This window comes from Pseudogymnoascus destructans (assembly GCF_001641265.1).
Source record: "Pseudogymnoascus destructans isolate 20631-21 unplaced genomic scaffold scaffold_33, whole genome shotgun sequence".
NCBI lineage: Eukaryota > Fungi > Ascomycota > Leotiomycetes > Thelebolales > Thelebolaceae > Pseudogymnoascus > Pseudogymnoascus destructans.
Window position 1 is genome coordinate 33,707 of NW_020167552.1, and position 21,712 is coordinate 55,418.

General features: G+C 53.0%; 7 protein-coding genes across 7 annotated transcripts; 4 read left to right on the plus strand and 3 right to left on the minus strand.

Moving 5' to 3' along the window:
• Positions 1-29: 29 nt before the first annotated feature.
• VC83_09047 (uncharacterized protein) lies at positions 30-3,566 on the minus strand. Its single transcript, XM_024472585.1, has 2 exons — positions 1,628-3,566; positions 30-1,573 (listed from the first exon to the last, which is right to left on the minus strand). The coding sequence occupies exons 1-2, from the start codon at positions 3,232-3,234 to the stop codon at positions 976-978; spliced, it is 2,205 nt and encodes a 734-aa protein (XP_024319885.1). The 5' UTR covers positions 3,235-3,566; the 3' UTR covers positions 30-975.
• A 277-nt stretch (positions 3,567-3,843) lies between these two features.
• VC83_09049 (uncharacterized protein) lies at positions 3,844-5,992 on the minus strand. The gene is made up of 3 exons (XM_024472587.1): positions 5,722-5,992; positions 5,567-5,665; positions 3,844-5,505 (listed from the first exon to the last, which is right to left on the minus strand). Exons 1-3 carry the CDS (start codon positions 5,966-5,968, stop codon positions 5,348-5,350), a joined length of 504 nt encoding a protein of 167 aa, XP_024319883.1. The 5' UTR covers positions 5,969-5,992; the 3' UTR covers positions 3,844-5,347.
• Positions 3,979-5,172, plus strand: AIM18 (Altered inheritance of mitochondria protein 18 mitochondrial; the record flags this gene model as incomplete). The annotated part of the gene is made up of 1 exon (XM_024472586.1): positions 3,979-5,172. One exon carries the CDS (start codon positions 3,979-3,981, stop codon positions 5,170-5,172), a length of 1,194 nt encoding a protein of 397 aa, XP_024319882.1.
• Positions 5,993-7,260: 1,268 nt separating the features above from the next.
• Positions 7,261-8,591, plus strand: RPL16B (ribosomal 60S subunit protein L16B). The gene is made up of 4 exons (XM_024472588.1): positions 7,261-7,469; positions 7,580-7,715; positions 7,835-8,147; positions 8,226-8,591. The coding sequence occupies exons 1-4, from the start codon at positions 7,449-7,451 to the stop codon at positions 8,362-8,364; spliced, it is 609 nt and encodes a 202-aa protein (XP_024319900.1). The 5' UTR covers positions 7,261-7,448; the 3' UTR covers positions 8,365-8,591.
• VC83_09051 (uncharacterized protein) lies at positions 8,592-10,863 on the plus strand. Its single transcript, XM_024472589.1, has one exon. The coding sequence runs from the start codon at positions 8,967-8,969 to the stop codon at positions 10,386-10,388; it is 1,422 nt and encodes a 473-aa protein (XP_024319894.1). The 5' UTR covers positions 8,592-8,966; the 3' UTR covers positions 10,389-10,863.
• Positions 10,864-10,983: 120 nt separating this feature from the next.
• GRR1 (SCF ubiquitin ligase complex subunit) lies at positions 10,984-13,923 on the plus strand. The gene is made up of 4 exons (XM_024472590.1): positions 10,984-12,105; positions 12,156-12,890; positions 12,939-13,050; positions 13,121-13,923. Exons 1-4 carry the CDS (start codon positions 11,332-11,334, stop codon positions 13,468-13,470), a joined length of 1,971 nt encoding a protein of 656 aa, XP_024319895.1. The 5' UTR covers positions 10,984-11,331; the 3' UTR covers positions 13,471-13,923.
• Positions 13,924-14,391: 468 nt separating this feature from the next.
• RDH54 (helicase) lies at positions 14,392-17,582 on the minus strand (the record flags this gene model as incomplete). The annotated part of the gene is made up of 2 exons (XM_024472591.1): positions 17,097-17,582; positions 14,392-17,044 (listed from the first exon to the last, which is right to left on the minus strand). Exons 1-2 carry the CDS (start codon positions 17,456-17,458, stop codon positions 14,392-14,394), a joined length of 3,015 nt encoding a protein of 1,004 aa, XP_024319901.1. The 5' UTR covers positions 17,459-17,582.
• Between the last annotated feature and the right edge of the window lie 4,130 nt (positions 17,583-21,712).

A 21,712-nucleotide genomic window follows, 5' to 3' on the forward strand; every position in this document is an offset into this window, starting at 1 on the left:
ACCAACCCATCACTCATCTTACTAACCCCCACCCACCCCGGCACAAACGCCACCACCTCATCCAGCGCCGGTATCACTCCCCTCTCATTAAAATCAGCCCACAAACACACAACCCTCCCCTCCATCCCCTCCTCCCCCACCTTCTTCCCCTCACTAACACCCCACTCAACCTCAACCTCCCACTCCCCCTCCCACTCCCTCTGCCAGAGTTTCACTTCTCCGCTGCCTACCTCCTGGGGTACGGCGTCGAAACGGGTATCTGTCCCTGCGCCGGTGACTTTTACGGCTTTGATGGGGCGAGCGAAGCGGATGGCGCAGGAGCGGGTGTTGGTGCCTGAGACGCGGAAGGTGGCTTTGTTGGTCCCGCGCTCCCTCGTCGCAGTGTAAGACAGCCAATCGCCGTATGATTTCTCCGGCGGCACGCCAGGAACGCCGGGGACGACGGAGGGGGGGGGGGCGTTGTATGAGCAGAACTTCACGCCTGCGCGGAGGGGGCGGGTGGTGCATTCTATATGCTGCCCGGACGCGGATGGGATATCCGCGATGAGTTTCCTGACGAATGTTTCGAGGCCGGAGATGGTGACGAGGTTCGACCCGGTGTCCAGATCGATGGTTTGTTGGAAATAGGCTTTATACCTATTCTCTGCCGAGAACGGGAACGCAGTGAGGGTATAGATTAACGTCCCCGTGAAGAGGAGGAAGAGGAAAGTAGGCAAGTGGTGCGTAAATCGGTGCAACGTCGGAGTCAGCGGGAGGAGAATAAGCGTGGAGAAGGTAGTAAGAAGCACGTAGGGAACTACCAGCGCGGAGCCATCAGGTCCTGTTTGGCCGGTGGCGGTGACGACGAGGAGGCCGATTTGCCCGAGGAGGATTAAGGTGAGGGGGGCGATGAGGAGGAGTTGGATGGCCCATGTCCAGCGGGGGAGTTTGCCGGACCAGGATTGTTCGTGGCCGTAGCGTTCGGACTGGGTGGTGTTAGAATGTTTCGTGAGGGGAGGTTTTTTTTTTGGGAGGGGGGAGGCTGCTTACCTCTACGGTGATACTATCGCTAGACCCGTCGTGAGCTCTGACGCGAGGGAATGAGCGGCGGGCGTAGTTGGCGAAAGTGGTGGTGCGAGAGCGCCTTGTGCCGTCGCCGCCAAAGAGGGGTGTTGATTCAGTTGCTTCTGCTTCTTCGGGCTCATCAGCTGCTTCAACTGCTTCAGATTCTGGGTGCTCATCATCGGTGGGAGCGATAAGGGCATCGGAGTCTGGTAACGCATTGATGCTCTCTACAGCCTCATCTTGGGCGTGCACGTTCGCCGCGTACTGTGTTTTGGTGGGTAGAGCTAATAACTCGAGAAGACTGATGGCGAGGGCGAAGAAGATTGCGATTTCGTAGAATACGAAATAGTATCCTGAGGCGATTTTGAAGCGGTCTTCTAGGACTGTTACGGCGACGAGGATGATCCAGCCGAGGATGAACATCCAGAAGTAGGCGTAGGTTCGGTGTAAGGCGGATGGTCGGACGAAATCGGCACCTCGCATTATGAACCAGAAGACGCAGAAGTTTAGTGTTAGAGCCATAGTCCATCTAGAAAAATCAGTAATGTATATTTTTGTTTCAAAAACGGCAAAGGGTACTCACACTGAGTATTGGCTGCTGTATATAATCAATGGATTGACCTTCACAATGAGCATCCCAGATCCAACAGTCAGCGCCGTAGCAGCGATGAAAGTCAGCGGCCAGCGGAATGCGCCCCTCCAGCCATTCAGAGGAACATCCGCCTCATTGTCACCCTGTGACGAAACCGAGGACGAAAACAAGTAAAACTTATCCTCTCGAACAAGAAGGTAAATAATCAGTATGATAGCCAGCGGGCAGGCAATGAGGAAGGTCAGCGACCAAGCGAACAGAGTGCGTAGACCAAAGACCGCAAATCCCTTGCCGAATAAATCGAACCAGACTCCATCGCTACCCTTCCCATTCTTGACTTTACCCCAAGCATTGTCGCCTCGTGGGCTGTTGAAAGTGCCACTAGTATCCGAAGTCAACGCCTCGACAGTGCTAACAGAAGTCGACAACATGTGCCAAATACTGTCGCGGCTGGTATGCCTGGCATCATCCTGGTTTGTATGGTAACGAGCTCGGGGAGTCCAGAATGACACATCAAGACCTCGGAGACCGAGAATATCTTCAAAGACGACATAATCAGTTTGGCTGCGAATCATCCCCTGCTTGAACCCATCGCCACCAACAACACTTCCAAACGGATGCGAGCTCTTCGCATACGCCCTCGTGACCTCTGTATCCGTGCTACGGAACAAAACTGCTCGACCGCCAGCACCGGCGCCCTCAAGATTCAAAAACGTATGGGTGAAGAGAGACATCGGGTGCTGGGTATACGCTCTAGCACCATTGAGGAAATCCTCCTCGCCATTATTGAACAGCGCCACGATCCCCTTCTTCGGCTGTCTTCCAGTAGAGGTAAAGTAGCGGATCAGTTGGAGAATAGTGACGACTCCGACTCCATCATCAGTTGCGCCGAAACCGGTCGACACACTGTCGTAATGGGCGTTGACGAGGATTCCTCCCTGGCCGTGGGTGTTCCTCAAGTGAAGGCTTGATTTCCACCATTCACCTTCTTCGTCTTCTGTGCCGCGGATGTAGACAATGATGTTTGTGCCCTCAAAGTAGACAGTCTGTCCTGGTAATCTGCCTTTGCCATCTGCGCCAATAGCTCCAAGGCCAGAGCATGTGATATTGGACTGCAAGTCATTGAAGATCGTAACCAGCGGCGAGGCATCTCGCTTCCTGAGCTCGTCCTCTTCCTTCGTCTCCCCAGTCGTCTCAACCCCAATAAACCCAGGAAACGGCGCCGCCTCGACCTTCCCAACCTTTTGTTCCCCTCCACCCACCTGCCCAACCTCCTGCGGCGAAATCGGAATATGCCCATTCTCACTAGACCACCTCACCCCATTACTTCCCAATATCCCCTCCACCCTCCTCAACAACCACTCATGCACCTCATCATTCCGTCGACTCGCATACGGATGGTACGCCTTCGTCAACTCCGCTAGGTCCAGCCACGCCTCGCTGATGTTCAGGCCGCTGGGTAGGGCGTCGTCTGATGGCGCGGGCGGGACGACTTCGTGGATTACGAGGAGGGGTATCGCAATTGAGAGGTAGACGATGGCTGTGATGAGCATCACGGACATGGGGCTGGAGCTCAGCTGCCGCAGTAGGTGCGCCATGGTCGCGGGTTTGGGCGACTGGTTGGCGCGGCTCTAGGCTTTGGCGGGGCGATTCATAGACGGTGAGTCGGTGTTTCCGGCCAGATAGAATGGGATCGTGTAAATATGTAAGGCGCCCTCTTGGATATGTATGTTGGGCGGCAGTTGGTAGAGCTCTTCGTCGTCGTCGTTTGTCGGGGTGTTGACGTTAAGCCAGATGGACTTTCGTATAGCTCTGGAGCTTGGACTATCTGAGGCTGCCATGAGGGGTTACAGAAGGTGGCTAGCTGAGGTCAGACATGTTTGCTAGTAACACAATTTCATAACAATTGTACAGATGCGTCTTATCCAATTCTTTATTACTAGTTAGGAATAGAAATGCTTTGTGAACTTGCTAGTTGTACGGAAGCAATAGTTGCTTGAAGCAGCTTGATGTACCACTCAATTCAATTGACACCATTGGTTTCTCCATAGTTAAACGCCATCGTAATTACATAAACTGAGAAGGGCAATTCAAAATCCTATAACCAGCTAATTTATTAGATCTATAGCTAAAGAATGCTTTTCTAACATGAGGATGTCGCGTCCTGGATATATCTCGATACACATGCCATCAAGGTGCATAACTTACCTCAGTGGCGTTCAACGATGACGCCCATCCATGCTCCCACGTTCTCCAAGCGAGCACTGACCTCCTCTAGAAACCAAAGCTTCTCGTCTCCTTACCTATCGCCCATACGGCTTCACAACCCAAACCACGCAACCATGAGCCTCCTAAACCGCACCGCGCGCTGTGCGCGCACACTCCCAAACCTCTCCACGTCCCCCTCCCGCCTCCAATGCCTCCTCCGCGCCCCCGCCGCACACCCGCCATCGCGTCATCTCCAGCGCCGCGCCATCAACTCCTCTCCCTCCCCCAGCTCCAACGAGCCCTCCACCGAAGAGCACAAGCGCCTCCGCGAGGCCGCTGAGGAGCGGAGACAGTACTACAAGCGCCGCAGCATCTATAACGGCATTGGCTTCGTAACAGGCATGATCGCGATCTGGGTGATCGCGACGTCCGTCGACCTGCCGACGAAGCTCGATTCGAAGCCGGGATATGACGCGAGGCTGCAGGATCCGCTGGTCGTGGTGGGTAAGGAGCGCAAGGTTGTGGTGCAGAAACTAGGGGAGGAGGCGGAGGAGAACACGGATACGGTTGAGACGGGGACGAGTACGGTGCCGACGTTTCCGAGGCTGATGCAGTTTGACGATGAGGAGATTAGTGAGAATGCGCAGGGGGATATGGCGAGTCCGACGGAGTACCAGCTTATGGGGTTGGGGATACGGAAGGTCTCGTTCTTGAGCATTCAGGTGTATGTGGTGGGGATGTACGTGGCGACGGATGATATTGCTCAGCTGCAGCGCACCCTGGTAAAGAAGATCGACCCTATTGCGACAACGCTCGTTGCGGGGGAGAAGGATACCCTGAAGGAGAGACTGATGGATCCGGAGGGGGGAGAGGAGGTGTGGAATCACATCTTGTCTTCCACGAATGTTCGAACGCTATTCCGGATTGTGCCGGTTAGAGACACGGATTTTGGACACATGAGAGATGCGTACGTACGAGCCGTGACGGCGCAGGCGAGGAAGCACCCTGAAGAGTTTGGCGACGACAAGTTCGGGCAGTCGGTTGCTGACTTGAAGGCTATGTTTGGACACGGCAGTGTGCCGAAGGGAAGGGAGCTGGTGCTCGCAAGGAACGGGAAGGGTTCCTTGGCGGCGTGGTTCGATGCTGGCAAGGCTGGACCGCAGCGATTGGGCGAGGTAGATGACGAGAGGATATCCAGGGCGCTTTGGTTACATTACCTTGCTGGCGCCCATGTAGCCAGCGAGGCGGCAAGGAAGAGCATCGTGGAGGGGATTATGGAGTTTGTAGAGAGGCCGGTTGGAACCGTTGCCGCCCAGGTTCATGTCTAGATATATGTATAACAGATAGCTGTAGATGCTGCATATTCTCTTGGATTGGCAGTTGTAATTCTATCCCCCACTCTCTATAACCAATATCCCTAAGTTTTGTGGATGCACCTGTGCTGCGTGAGCACTGCATCCTCTCGGACTGTCATGTGCCAATATCTGAGCCTTCCAAATACGCTCAGAGAGCTCCAGCCTCCTTCAGGAGGTTTGTCAGCTGTGGCTTCTTCTCTTGCAGGTCGCTGTTTCCTCCGATGTGCTTCTTGTTGATGAAGATGTTTGGAACCGAGGTCTGGCCAGTCATCTCACGGAGGGCAGCCTGGATAGCAGCGCCATCCTCTGTACGCCGGTGTGTCAGCTGTGTATCTTTATCGATTATATAGTAGTTTTGTCGACTTACCGACTTGGTCAAGCTCAATCGAGTAGAACTTGGCGCCCTTCTCGTTTAAGAGAGACTTGGTAGCCTTGCAGTATGGGCAGTATGTCTTGCTGAAGACGGCTGGTTGACTGTCAGAAAGATGCAGGGCGGGTTTAGTGCTGACGGTGTCAACTCACCCACAGGGTTCTCGTCGATGATGGCCTGCGCCTTGGTCTTTGCTGCCGCAGCCATTTCTAGTTGAGCTGGGCTCGATGAAAACAGTCTACGTATGAACGCCAGGTTAGGCGAATAGATGGGAGTTGTTGAAGTAGTGAAGGTGTGTGGTTTATAAGTGTAAGGGCGACGATGGTGATGTTGGGTATAGGATACGACGCGGAGAAGGACTCTATTTATCGTAAGTCGTCGACTTGGGGTTTGTACCATTGATAGTAGTACGGGGGCTCTTGGTAACGCCATGAGGAGGGGAAATAGGGACATAGAACGGATGGCCCCTGCCAAATCAGTGGACCGCTAGACGGTCAGGGTTACATAATAATCATGACTAACGTAGTTCACAAGCGACCGTCATCCCAAGCAACCCGTCATATTTTTCTTGGCATCGTACGAAATTATAAAATATCTTAACAATTAATTAATTAAATTATTCTAACTCTTCGGCATTTAAATCATCAGATGTATCTACAATATTTAGACAAGTTCGTACGTTGTGACCAGTTTGTCTACAACATCTACAACAACGTTTTTGCGGCTTAGTTTGCTTTGTACAACCCCTACTTTCTTGCAAATCAGCTTGTAATTGTATATTAGCCTCTCTTTAAGCCTCTAAGACTTAGACAGCTTCGATAGTAATTGCTCCTCCTTCTTGTAATTGACGTTTTTTTATACAACGACGTCAACTAAGCAAATCATTTGCTTTGCGAAGTGTAGCGTTTTCTTCTCGCAGTAACGTCAGTGTATTGCACCTACTGCACCTTTTGCAACCTAATTAATGCTTTGTAAAGCGAAGTTGGCGAACTATTCTAATGTCATACAATCTGGTCCTTAAGGTATGTTGATTAAGATTGTTTCTAGGTTCCTAGATCATAGGTAGAGGCTCTTGAGTTTGATAGCAAACTGAGTGCAACGAATGTCAGTATGACACTACATACGATACACTACTGATTTACTAGCTAGAAATGGCTCTGTTACAGTGCGACAGAGTTCTGTCATAGTGTGACAGTCCCCTTTCCTATTTGGCATGTAGGCCAAAAGTAGGCACCTTGGCATTAGGTACGCCTTGCCAAATATATTACTATTACATGCTAAAAGTGTGACAGTAACAGTTGCTACGTAAATTGCTCTATTGTCTAACGATCTATTCTAAGGGCCCGCCATAAGTAGGCCGCCTCCACATGATACTCCTAATGACTAATCTATTTCCTATACAATGGTGCTAATCCACCGGACTTTCTGGTTCCATTACTGTACAGTATAAACAGTTCACAGTGGTACGGATTACGGTAGCAGCACAGGAGTGTACTACGGTAGACTACAATAAACGGAATCTATCGGCAATTGAATCTCAAAGTTGCCGCCGATGCATTCTTGGATTTTGTGGTTCTTTATGCTTAGTCATTAGTTAGTCATATTTTGTTGTGACTAAATGCTTAGTCATCTTTCTGGTGGTTTGCCCGCTTCCTGCCAAAATCTGCGTTCCTTTGATTTTTGATTTTAGCGGGGTTGAAGCCCTATGCGGCTCTGCGCGTAATTTGTGCGCTAGCATTATTCGAACACTCTGAGTGCCTCACGATTGATTCTGGGACCGAGCCGACAACCACGACAAATCGCCATTTCCTCCACCAACACCACGGTAGAGGATTCCGACAATTCCGACGTAGTCTTCTTTACCTAAAGGCAGGACAAGATGTCGACTTTCGAGCAAGTCGTGAGTCAACACCTCGCCGTTCCAGCCTCGCGATCTATTCAAAGATGCGACTTCACAACATGGCTGGACACACATCTGAAGAGAGACGGGAGCTGACGGGAATATCACAGATCACCATTGATGGCAAGGGCCACCTCCTCGGTCGCCTGGCCTCGACCGTTGCTAAGCAGCTCCTCGAGGGACAGAAGATCGTTGTTGTGCGCTGCGAGGCCCTCAACATCTCTGGAGAGTTCTTCCGTGCGAAGCGTACGTACCACCCTGAATCTAGGAATGCAGACCTTCCTTGAAATGAGAGGAGTGGGAACGATTGGCAGACGGACTCGTTGGGATCACAGAACCGAATGCTGACGAATCTCTATTTATAGTAAAGTACCACGCCTACCTCCGCAAGATGACCCGTTACAACCCAACCCGTGGTGGTCCGTTCCATTTCCGCGCCCCATCCCGCATCTTCTACAAGACCGTCCGTGGTATGATTCCACACAAGACTGCCCGTGGTGCCGCCGCCATGGAGAGACTTAAGGTCTTTGAGGGTGTCCCAGCCCCATACGACAAGGTCAAGCGCATGGTTGTCCCCCAGGCCCTCCGTGTCCTCAGACTTAAGCCCGGACGCAAGTACTGCACTGTCGGCCGCCTGTCCCACGAGGTCGGTTGGAAGTACCAGGATGTTGTTGCCAGGTATGTGAAACTCTTGGTCTTGAGCAGAAGCTCAAGTCCAACTAAATACGACTGAACAAATACTAACAAAATGCATAGGCTCGAGGAGAGACGTAAGGTTAAGGGATCGGCATACTACGAGCGCAAGAAGGCTGCAAGGAGACAACTCGCCGAGGCCCAGAAGAGCGCAAAGGTCGACACCAAGACCCAGGAGCAACTTGCGTCGTTCGGATACTAAACGTCAAACTCAAATCGATTCGCGATATAATGGGTATTGAGGTTGGGTCTGGGCTGTTCTTGTTTCTTTTTCACTGGCAATACCTTGTCGGCCCTATTACTGGGTAGACCCAAGGCTGATTCAATATCATACAATGCACGGACTGGGATTGCCGCATCGGAAAAGAGCGCTGATGAAGGAGGGAACTCACGGGTGTACAGTCTATGAATACTGGCATGCTGCTCCATCGAGAAATGGAAAAATCTCAAAGATGCTGCGAAGTCCTATTATGTTGTTCCTTGTGCTATTGTAAAACTTACTGTTTCTTATCCGATTTAACGGTCCTTCCATTACCCCGATACCGACATCGGTGGATTTCCCCACGGCACAACACCATACTCGAGTAACGTGAATCGGATCAGCCGCCTTGCCACCGACGGTACCCCCATACCCGAGGCAAGGCTGTCCCACCAACCCCACGTTTTACCCTGGTCTACGGCTTATAAGAGGCTTTCCATTGCCGTTTCTCATGGATCCTATAGCTTACATTATTATTTGAAACGTACGCCTCTTGCCATGATATCTACGTTATAAGTAACGGCCTTCTGATCACACCACTCGCAATGTCTGGCGCCCCATCCCGACTCCAGAAGCTGGCAGCACATTTCCTCCCTTCAAGCACCCAAGAAACCTTCACACACCGTCTCAACAACCATGAGCTCTCACCCACATTCTTCCTCGAGCGTGCTGCACAGATCGAGCCGGATGCCGAAGCCATCCACCACACCACCGCCAACAACGTCGTCCTAAGGCGGACGTACCAAGAATTCGCCGACCGCTCTCGCGGCTTCGCATACTACCTCGTCAAGAAGCAGTACAAGCGGGTTGGTATCCTCTGCCCCAATACGCCCGCCTTCCTCGAGAGTATTTTTGGGATTGGCGCCGCGGGCGCAGTCAACGTCGGCGTCAATTATAGGCTTAAGAGCGAAGACATTGCGTACATCTTCAACCACGCGGAGGTTGAGGTTATCATCGTGGATGCGGAGTACTTGCACCTGCTGGATAGGTTCAAGGAGCTATACCCACAAATACCGTTTATTATCGACACAGACACAGATGCAGTGGAGGAGATAAGTGGGCCATTCGATGCTGCGGTCTTGGAAGGTTTGAGTTATGACAAGGAAACCGGTGGCAATGGCTGGGCGGGCCTGAAGTCGCAGTGTGACGATGAGCAAGCCACCATTGCATTGGCTTATACCTCTGGAACGACGGCCAAGCCAAAGGGTGTGGTTTACAACCACCGTGGAGCATACCTAGCTGCCTTGGCCAATGTCGTCGAGTCGGGCCTCAACTACCATACTGGGCGCTGCGGGTATCTCTGGACGCTCCCGATGTTTCACGCTATGGGGTGGACGTTTCCCTGGGCCGTGACGGCTGTGAGAGGGACGCACTATTGCATGCGTAAGATTGACTACCCGGCGATTTGGCACCTGCTGAAGACAGAGAATGTGACGCATTTCAATGCGGCCCCGACGGTGAACACGCTTCTCTGTGCGTCTCCGGAGGCTGAGAGGTTAGAGAAGCCGGTGAGAGTCACAGTGGCTGCGAGCCCGCCGACGGCGCATCTGTTCAAGACGATGGAATCGTTGAACCTGATGCCAGTCCATGTGTACGGCTTGACGGAAACGTACGGCCCAATCACTAAGGGGTACCGCATGCCGGCGTGGGAAAACTTGCCTGAAAATGAGAAGTACGATAAGATGGCGAGACAGGGTCACGGTGCTATTACCACGCTGCCGTGCCGTGTTATCAAGACTGAACAGGCACCGGGAATTATCGTTGATGTGAAGAAGGATGGAAAAGAGATTGGTGAGATTGTGTTCCTTGGCAATATCTGCGCAAAGGAGTATTACAAGGACCCAGAGGCTACGAGGAAGATCTTTGATGGCGGTGTATTGCACTCGGGGGATTTGGCTGTTTGGCATGCAGATGGGGCTATTCAGATTTTGGATAGGGCGAAGGATATTATCATTAGTGGTGAGTAACCCCCCTCTGTCACGAAGCCAAAGCTATTACTAACAGAACTCAGGTGGCGAGAATATCTCGTCCGTCTCTCTTGAGGGTATGCTAGTTCAACATCCGGATGTCCTTGAAGCTGGTGTGGTGGCGGTCCCTGATTCGCACTGGGGAGAGCGGCCAAAGGCCTTTGTCACGGTACAGCAAGGGAAGACACTCAAGGGAGATGATGTTATCCAGTGGGCAAAGCATAAGAGCGATATCAGCAAGTTCATGGTCCCTAGGGAAGTAGAAATCGTAGCAGAGCTGCCAAAGACGAGCACAGGTAAAGTGAAGAAGAATGTGCTCAGGATCTGGGCAAAGGGTACAGATAGGAGTACTGATTTATAAAAAATAAAGAAAATAAAGAGATTACAAAAGCCATCCTATAAATTCCTGTAAGAACGAAAGAATAATGAGATTATAAAGCCGTTCGCTCCAGTCCTCTCTCCTTGAACAGCTGACGCTATTTTTGGCTTTAGTGTTGGGCTTGCCCATGCTATCGTCACGTGGGTCGGTCCTGACGTGGGGCTGACCTAACCGAAACTCTGATTCCCTCAAGCTCACAGTTATTGACGATGACAACCAAGTCGTACGACTCTCCTCTCATTAAACCCTGAAGCTATCTCCAGCCAACAGCGACCGACTACACAGTAGATGCACGAAGGATTTAACCAATACACAGCTTTGTCCGGCGATAAACCAACATCGGCAACATCACCAACAAACAGCCAAGCACCACAAGGCTGAGCCCAACGTAATCGCGCCTTGATTACTCCCACTGTCGCCAACCTTGGCCCTGTCTTTATCAGCAACGTCTGTTTTACCAGAACGCGAACAGAGCAATCTGGAAACACAGAATACCCTCGAGTCTATCGTGACGACCGATCTTGTTTAATGTCATCTCTGAAGCGAGCCTGAAGCTCATTTACAATGCATGGTTGTGAATCTTCAAGAGTCCCGCCCGTCGGGGTGGGGACGTCACTGTTCACCACAACACAAACGGCGACAGACCAGGAAGAAGACTCACACTCTTCGTCAAGCAACTCCCCGACAAGGGTGGATTATGAGGAATTTGATTTCTTCATGAACATGAACGATTCGCAGTCCTCCATCGGCGTACCAACGTCGGATCCCGCGGCTGTACAAGACGAATACAGTTGCCAGCCACCAATCCAGAGACTGCCCGCCGAAATCCTCATTAATATGTTCTCGAAACTCGGAGCGGCGACGGACTTGCTAAACTGCATGCTCACCTGCAAAGCATGGGCGAGAAACGCGGTGGACCTGCTGTGGCTGCGACCAGCTTGCTCGACATGGCCGAAACACAGCGTCATATGCAGGACGCTCAACCTGCCGAACCCATACTTTGCATACCGGGATTTCGTTAAGAGGTTGAATTTGGCCACTCTGGCAGACAGCGTCAATGATGGAAGCGTGACGCCACTCCAGGTCTGCACTCAGGTTGAGAGGCTCACGCTTACAAACTGCCATGGTTTGACAGATCAAGGTTTGATCAGCCTCGTCACAGATAACAGGCGGCTACTGGCATTGGATATATCGGGAGATTCAAACATAACGGAGGCTTCTATCAATCTGCTGGCCAAAAACTGCCGGCTACTGCAAGGGTTGAATATCTCCGGTTGCACAAAAATCTCGAACGAATCGTTAATAAACGTAGCGGAACGCTGCAAGAAGATCAAGAGAGTGAGTTAAACGGTTTTCTGGCTCTGTAGATGGAAACTAACAACATGTAGCTTAAATTTAACGACTGCCACCAGATTGAAGATTCTTCCATCATGGCGTTCGCGAAGAACTGCCCGAATATCCTAGAAATCGACTTGCACCACTGCAAAAATGTTGGCAGCGAGCCCGTAACCGCCCTCCTACAATACGGTAGGAGCCTTCGCGAGTTCCGTCTGGCGAGCTGCGAGTTGATTACCGATTCTGCCTTCCTCAACCTGCCACCAACCCAAATGTTCCACCATCTCCGGATCTTGGACTTTACAAGCTGTGTTAGACTCACGGATAGCGCAGTCGAGAAGATCATCGAAGTCGCACCACGCCTGAGAAATGTTGTGTTTGCTAAGTGCCGTAACCTCACAGATGTGGCTGTCAACGCCATCAGCAAACTTGGCAAGAACCTGCATTATGTTCATCTGGGACACTGCAATCAGATTACAGATGACGCCGTGAAGAACCTGGTTCACTGCTGTGCTAGGATCCGATACATCGATCTCGGCTGCTGCAATCGACTGACAGACGCGTCTGTTACTAAGCTTGCTACACTTCCAAAGTTGAGGCGTATTGGGCTGGTTAAGTGCCAAGCGATAACTGACGAGAGTGTCTACGCTTTATCCCATGCTTCACGGAGAGTATCGAATCCGTCCGGTCCTGCGGATCTTATGTATCCGGAATTCCATGGCGCAAATAACCATGTGAGTAGCTTGGAGAGAGTGCATCTCAGCTACTGCGTCAACCTCACCCTTAGGGTAAGTTTACACAACACCACACCAAAAAAAAAACTGACGAGATCACAGAGTGTCATCATCCTATTGAACAATTGCCCCAAACTAACCCACTTGAGCTTGACGGGCGTTCAGGCTTTCCTGAGAACCGATCTCGAGAAGTTTTGCCGGGACGCACCACCAGGTCAGTTGAATCCATCTCATCATTAGTATCATTTACTTTTCGCGCATTGAGCTAACTCATTTCCCTATAGACTTCAATCAGCACCAACGAGACGCCTTCTGCGTCTTCTCCGGCGCCGGCGTCACTGGGCTCGGACGATACCTGAACGCAGAGAACAGAACGAGGCTAACACTGGCCCGGATGGAGGAGGCCGAGGAGGCCGAGGAGCGCGCGTTGCGAGAGGCATCGACACGGGCGACTGACGGCGGCGGCGGCGATGACGACCAAGTCATGACGGGGTTGATGAGCGCAGCCACGCTTGGAGGTGGCCTAGTCATGCCTGAAGGCATAATCGAAGTTCCAGATGAGGAGGAGCTAGAAGACAGCGTGATGACAGCCACGAACACTCCCACGCCCGCGGATTCGATCCAGCCAAACTGAGATATGAGTTTTAGCGGCGCATTTTTACAGTTATGCTGACAGACGCATGGGGAACATGCATGCAGAGCGAGCACACGTAGGCGTAGTGTTGAAGCGAGGCATTTTAGATTGCTACAACGATACGAAGGTAGTAGCGTACTGGCGTTTATGGGAAGACCATCGAGATACCCGATTACGACGACATTATTAGCATAGCCAGCTATCAACGAACACATTATAACAGCTGCCAGCGCCTACCAACAGCCCATGCGAAGGTTACGCGGAGATGGGAGAGCGTCCTGAGAGCGACGGAGGCGGTGCTATATATCAGCAGATTATAAGCACCAGGGAGACGCGGGAAAGGCGGGCTTCAATTTTATTGTACTTGCTGCATTGTTTTCATGTAGAACAGACTTACTACACAGGATACACGGGCCATGGGCCACGCTCCACGGCGTTTTTTTAACGGGGCTGGGAGGAGAGGGGATTGGGGTGGGGATGATGCATGCGGTGCTTGAGGGTGCGCGGTCGGGGGGGTTATGATTAGATGCGTATGAGGCTGAATATCGAAGCTATTTCTCGCAGAGTCACGTTCTTTGACAGATGTGTCTTGTGTGATGCCTTTCCTTGTAACTTGAGGCTAATGGGCGTGGGTGAGCAGAGAAAGGGGGATATCATTTAATCAGTCTGTTTGGTATCGGCTCTATTGTATATTTTTCTCTTATCAGTCCACCTCATCAGAGCATCTAGAACTGTATATCTCCAGCGAGCTTTCAGACTCCCAGCAAATCAATCCCGTGGCCAGCAAATATCAAAGCCTCCCAATGCAATCCCATTGTAATGCCCACTCAACTCCTCATCCAGTCTAAAGTTTACTCTCCTCCCGCTATGCACCCCACCCAACGCCCAGCACAAAACAAAAACCCTCTTCCCCTCCCTCTACTACTCATCCTTCTCCCCACTCCTCTTCACAAAAACAAAACTCACCCCCCTCCCCCCCTCCCCCAGCACCCCACAAAGCACCTCATCCCCAACCCTCCCCTCCACCTCCTCAACCCCCTCCCTCTTAACCCCAAACACATCCAGCGGCTCCCTCAGCGCCGCCGTATCGATATGCTCGTATTCTAGCAGGCTCGCCATGTTACCCGCGGCATGCAGACGTCGACGCTCGGCTGCTGAGGCGGCTTCGCGGGCGGCTTCAGCTTGCCAGTCGTATTGTGAGGCGGGGATGAGGGTTGGGCGGGGTTGGCGACGGCGGCGGGAGTCGCAGGGGTTGAGGGGGAGGTCGTCGTCGGAGTCTGAGGCGGAGGCGTCCGAGGCCGGGGCGGGAGCGGGAGCGGGAGAGGGGTCCTCGACGGGTGCCTCGGTCGGCTCGTCAACGACAGGGTCCGCTGCGCGACCGCCGCAGTTGCAGCCAAGAAGGTCGTGGGTCTTGCAATCTGAAGTGGTATCGAGTGTGAAGAGATCTCTTAATTCATCAGCCGAGAACACAGCCCCGTTCTTCTTATTATCTACAATACTATCCGCAAGTCCCTTCTTCGTAAGCTGGCGCTGGTAGATCTTCTCATCCATACCGCCCGCCATGAGAAGGCGGTAGATGAAAGTCGGCTTCTCCTGGCCGGGCCGGTGGACGCGCGCCATGGCTTGCAGGTCCGTCGCGGGGTTCCAGTCGACATCGAAGAGGATGAGACGCGAGGCGCCGACGAGGTTTAGGCCCACGCCGCCAGCTTTAGCGGAGAGGAGCAGCGCAAAGTTCTTCCTGGCAGATGTCTTGTTGAATTCGTTGACGATGTCCTGGCGCCGGTTGGTGGGCGTGTCGCCGTCGAGGCGGAGGAGGGGAAGGCTGAGCTGCGCAAGGTGTTTTTGGAGGAGGTCAAGCGTGGCGGTGAAGTTGGAGACTATGACGACTTTCTCTTTGGTGTTGTGCGGGTCTTCGGCGATGGCTTTGAGGAGGCCGTCGAGGACGCGCATCTTCGTGCTTGTGGCGAGGAGGGGCGCCTTTAGTCTTTCTTCTGAGATACCCTCCACGGCGTCTTCTGCATCCTCGCCTACACGCTTCGCTGCCGACTTCTTGCTCGATGGGAGAAGCAGTTGAGGAGAGTTGCATACTTTTCTCAGAATATTGATTAGCCCCAAAGCCTGTGCTTGAGCCGCCTTGTACCCATTACGGGCACCCATAAACGCAGGAGACTCCAGTATCTCCTCATATATCTGCGCCTGTGCCGTGGTTGGCTTGCAGAAGACCACGAATTCAGTTTTCTGTGGGAGGAAATGCGCCTGGACCTCGGCCGTCCTTCGAAGAATGAACTGCTGGGTCATTTCGGAGAGTTCAGCTTGCCTCGCCTCACCCAACTCCCTTTCCCTTTCACTCGCATTAGGTTGTCTACTCCTTAGAATTGGCGTTTCGAAATTCTTCTTGAAGGAGCTGGCCGACTTGAAAAGATCTGGGTTGAGAAAATCAACCATAACGAAGAACTCCGTGAGATCATTCTGCAAGGGAGTCCCAGACAGGATGATTTTTTTGAGCGTTGAGAGACCTTTGATAGCCTGGGCGGCCTTGTTGGTTTCCTTCTTGAGCCGATGACCCTCATCGACAATAACAAGATCAACCCCCGCTCCCTGGCCCAACTCTTCAGCAATACCCCTCATCCTCTCATACCCCACAATCAACACGCTATAACTCGCACCATGCGTAAAGTCCGTGATCTTCATCTTGCCATCCGCAACCATAACGCCGATATTAATACTGCCCAGCCAGCTCCTAAACTCCTTCTTCCAGTTGTCAATGAGCGTCACCGGGCACACCACCAGCACCTTCTTGATCACACCCCCACCCCCATACGGATTCTGCTTCAGCAACGTCCAGATAAGAGCAATGCTCTGCAGCGTCTTACCCAGGCCCATCTCATCGGCTAGCAACGCCCCCTCCCCGCCATAATCGCGAAGCCCCATCACACACTCGTAAAGGAACTTCACGCCCTCCCGCTGATGCGGCCGGAGCTTCTTCGCGAGCAGAGGGTCAACGACAACATCGACTATCTGCTTTCCTTTTGGACAATCCTTGGGTCGCTTCATAACCAACGCCCCCGGCGCGCGCGGATCATGGCGCGGAGTAGGCACCCCCTTCTTCCCCTGCGGCACGACCGTCGACGCAACCACAGGACTCTTAAACTCCTGCTTGAGCGACGACTGGCCATAAAAGTTCTTCGCCGGCGCCGCGCCAGGAGAGTCTCCATCCTCCACCTTAATCGCCTTATTCCTACTCGAGCCTTCGATATCGCCCGACTTGCGCTTCAACGGCTGGAAACTCGGTACCTGTTTCGGTGTCGGCCCTTCCACCGTAGTCGGCCGCGCAGATACTTGCGCCGTATTTGTGAACGGCTTGCCAGCGTAATAATCTTCTCGTGGGATGAGCGACACAATCTCCACCTCCCTCCCTCCAATATTCAGCGTACTCTCCGGCAGGAACGTCTCATAACACCTCGTCTCAGCCAGCTGTCTCGCCTCGAGGTCCACCAACCTCGCCTTCCCATTCCACACGAGCAGCACCCCATCCCCATCCCACGTCTTGTGTTTCTTCGTACTATACTTGCGCCTGTATGACCCATTAGCACCACCACATAGACTCGACCAAGACATCTACTCACCACATAACATTATAATACCCCTTCGGCGCATCCTCATCAAATCCCCCCTTCTTTCCCCCCCCCCCATATCCCTGCTTAACCACCAACGGTTTCCTCGGCACATTCACCGCCGCCGACGCCTGCGACAACGGTCTCCCGGCCCCCGCTGCAGGATGCTCCCACACCTTAATCCCCTTCTTCCCTCCCACAGGACTCCCCGGCGGCGACGGCGTAGCCTCCACGCGTTCCACCCCGTCGTCTCGAGACCGCGGCTTCTTCGCCTCCACCGGCCGTGGCCGCATCGACGGCGGCTTGAAGGGCTTGTTCCACATGTCGTAGAAGCGGTTGCGTGGGATCTGGCGACGCCAGTGGTAGATGTCCATCGTAAATACGTGAGCGCAGTTTACGCGACGCGAGGGACGCGATAGCACGTGACTTGGGTTTGCAGGGGTTGTTCGAGATGGAACTGGAGCCTTGGTATGGAAGAGTTTGGAGTATCAGACGAAGAGGTGTTGTTTGAATGGAAGTGTTTGGATAAAAAAAAGGGGGGGGGTTTTATTTGGAAAAGTTTTGGGATTCTTATTTTTGGTGTTGTTGTTGGAAGAATTTGGTGGTTTTATTTCGTTTGTTTTCACTTTTGGAGTATATAAAAGTGAATTTATCTTTTGAGGAAGGAGCAGTCTTTGTTCCCATTGTTCGGCCCAACCACCCCAATAAATGGCCTTTTAAGAGTCACGAGGTCTCAATATTTATAGCCTATTTTCTATAGCCTATTTTCTACAGACAAATATCAAGATAGAACCTCTATAGAGAGGTACGTATTTGGATGCCTCACTTATAAGAATTAGCCGTCGGGCCACAAACCCCTCAGATGAGCCGATGTGATACCTTGATATATTCATCTACAGGTCTTAGTAATATTCTTATATCAAAATTCTACTGTTGCAATCTTTGTCCAATCTGTATTTTTCTCATATTTACTTATGACCACCCTTCATTCGTATACACCAACCGACGACAAGCACTACCAGTACCGAAACTCAAACTTTGACCCCCAAAAACTCCCTCGCTATGAACCCTATCCCCCACGCTGATGTATCAATATGCCAAGATAGCGAAACCCCTCTGCGAACTGTACTTCCACAAGTCCACCTATCTACAAAACTCCTCGCACCCCCCCTTCTCGTCATCGCCTCCTCACCCCCACCCCAAATTATCCAGCGTCAACTTCGCATCATTCCCACTCATCCCACTCACCCCCAGCTGCCTAACCTGCGTCCCCTTCCTCAACCTCTGCAACCCCACCGCCACCTTCCAGCTCTCCTCCTCCCCAATAACAAAAACATACTTCCTCCCCTCCTGATCCCTAATACTCGCCCTCAACACATGCAACTTCCCCCCCCTAAACTGCCCAGTCTGCGACGAAGCATTAGACTCTCTCTCCGCAAGCGGCGACGACTTCTTCGGCGACGACCCGCCACCCCCCTCCCCCAGCAGCCCCAGACGGCACTGTGCCTTGCACGATGCGAGCAGTTCGAGGAGCAGGGCATCTGCCGCCTCGTTCGTAACCGCGTTGTCCTTGGGCTTGCTAGACGAATTGCCCCAGAGCTTGCGCGCTGGGTTGGAGGCGGCGGTGGAGGCCGGCGCGGGGGAGCTGAACGCGGGACACCATACCTCTACGAGTTTCATGGTCCAGGCCTTGACGTCCCACTCGCGCTGGGGGACGCCGCGCACGTCGTCGTCGATGAAGAGGCCCTCGGTTGTGATGCGCAGGATTAGGCCGTCGGTGACGGAGCCGGTGCCGGAGACGAGCATGGAGGTGGGGGTTTTCATGAAGGCGTTGTTGAAGGCGTAGACGGCTTTGAGGACGATCTTATCGGGGTCTTTGGTAGAGTATGCGCCGCGCATTGAGGGTGGTGGTGTTGTGCGCGCGGTGGACTGGGAGGCGGCGTAGGAGGAGGCCGAGTAGACCGAGGATGCGGCTTTCTTGTGTGCGGGTTTGTCGTAGGGGCGATAGGAGTAGTCGTCCTCGTTGCCTAAATATGTGCGCGCTGTTGCAGCGGGCGGCCGCTTGGTCGGGGGCGCCTGTGGTGGAGTTGGTCGTGGAGATGCCGATGCTGGAGAGGGAGGTTGTCCTCTTGGCCAGGGGTTGGTTTTCTCACCTACAGCAGAGTATGCATATGTGCTAGCCTTCGGCTTTGCCCTCTCAGCGGCAGCCCTCTCAGCGGCAGCCCTCTCAGCGGCAGCCCTCTCAGCGGCAGCCCTCTCAGCGGCAGCCCTCTCAGCGGCAGCACTCTCAGCGGCAGCCCTCTCAGCGGCAGCCCTCTCAGCAGCAGCCCTCTCAGCAGCAGCCCTCTCAGCAGCAGCCCTCTCAGCAGCAACCCTCTCAGCAGCCCTCTCAACAACCTTCTCAGCCTCCGCCTTATTCGCTTGCTCGTCCTTCTCTCTCTTCTCCCTAGCTTCCCGCTGCGCGCGAGCCTCTCTCGCGATACGCTCCCTCGCTACCCGCTCTCGGGCCTCCTTCTCCCGCGCCTCCTTCAACCGCTTCTCATCCTCCTCTTTCTTCTGACGCAGAGCCTCGGCGACCTTACGCTCCTCTTCTCGCTTGCGAGTTTCCTCGCGCGCCTTTTCCCACCCAGATTTTGCATTTGCATTTGCATTCGCATTAGAATTTGTGTTCGCCCCTGAGTTTGGATTTTGATATCCTCCTGTACTCGGTCCAGTTTTTGGATAGCCCCCTGTATTCGGTCCTGTGTTTGTATAGCCCCCTGTATTCGGTCCTGTGTTTGTATAGCCCCCTGTATTCGGTCCTGTGTTCGCATAGCCCCCTGTATTCGGTCCTGTGTTCGCATAGCCACCTGTATTCGCATTCGTACCCCCGGGAGGCACATTTGATCGCTGCCAGCTTGATTTCGGCGGTGGTTGGTTCTGTTGTGGTCCTGGATTGTAGCCCGGCTGTGGCCCAGGATTTGGTGGTGGCGCATGGCCGCTAGGTTGGGGGGGAGGCCCTCCTGGTGCGTAGCCATTCTGGTGACCTTGGTGACCTTGGTGGGGTGGAGGGCCTCCAGGGGGTGCACCGCCGCCGCCACCACCACCACCACCGTTGTTTCCTCCATTTGATCCAGTCCTTCCATCAGATTGCATGCGACCCAAGGCCCATGCCCCTATAGCCAGTCCGATCGACACCATAAACATCCCGTTCCCGCCCGTATTCTTGACGCTGTACCACCATAATTGAAGTGTTGGCATCAACGCTGATACTATTGCGACGAGTATGAGAGCTGATGCAAAGCCCGCGGCGAAGCTGTTGACGTTGGGTTTTAGCGACGGCAGATACAGGAAGCCCGAGCCCGAGGAGTGTGGTGGAATGATAAAGATGTCGTATTTCCCCGGAGGAAGCCCCGATGATTTGGGGGCCTCCCCATGGGGGGGAGGAGGCGGTGGGTTCATCGCCTGTCGTACGTGGTGTGTTCCAGAAGGAACTGAGGACTGTGTCCAGCGAGGACTTCGGGTAGGACCAGACTGCGGGGAGAATCTTCGTCAATAACCAAGTTTCTTTTGCGCTGCGCGGGGTATCTCAAAGTCGTTACATACGTCGTCGAATCGTTACAACTGCTGCATTGGGGTTCGTCAGCGTCCAGTTGCCAGGTAGCCATATTTCGTTTGTCAACAAACCATGTCAAGGCTAACCGCTCGAATCAAATAAACGCTGCAAAAGGAGCACAAGGCAAGATAATCTATGTAAATAAAATATGGCCCTGTACATCGAGTTATCGAAGGCATACAGGAGAGGTATTCGAGGATTTATTTTGGGGGGGGGGGGGGGGAGGTTGTTGAAAAAGTCTTGCTGGAATGAGTTTACAAGCCGAAATTGGAGGTTTAGGCGAGGAATTTGGGGTGGTAGGTGGTGGCCTAGTCGAGTATGGGGGCGGCCCGTCTCGTCAGTTGAGCGTGGGGGGGAAAAGGGAAGGGGAGGGATGATGTTTGAGCTGCAGGGCGATTATGCAATTGGATAAGGGATTTGGGTACAGTAGGTGGAAGTAGAATTAAAAGGGTCTTTCACAATAATAGTTCGGCGCTTATTCTCAGAGTCCTCGAAACAGAATGAGGGTTCTTCGTCTTGGTCCTTGGTCTTGGTCCTTGGTTCTTGGTCTTGGTCTTGGTCCTTGGTCTTGGTCCTTGGTCCTTGGCCCTTATTGTTTATGAGTCCTTAAGAAGAGACCTCTCAACACCTTCACCGCCCAATACGAAGGAAGCATTAGCACCTCCTCATCTCGTCTCAGACGCCGCACTGTGAACTGGCATCTCCACTGTGCCAGCGAATGGATGTCTCGCGGTGCAACCACACTGTGCGTCGTCCGCAGAAAAGCATCATTCTAGCGGAGTCGCATTGGATCTTGCCACGTTCCATTGGCGTCTTCGAGATGTCGAGTAGTGGGAGTGGTCATCCGGAAAGGTCGCCTATATGCAATGCATCGTCACGAGTCACAGGGTGAGGGGAAAGATGGGAGTGGGAGTGGGATGATGAGAGGATCCGCGCGCATTGCGCAGATGTTCGCTTTGTTTACATCCCGCAGTGAGACAACAACAACAACAACAACAACAACAACAACAGCCGAGCCGTCCCTGACACAGCA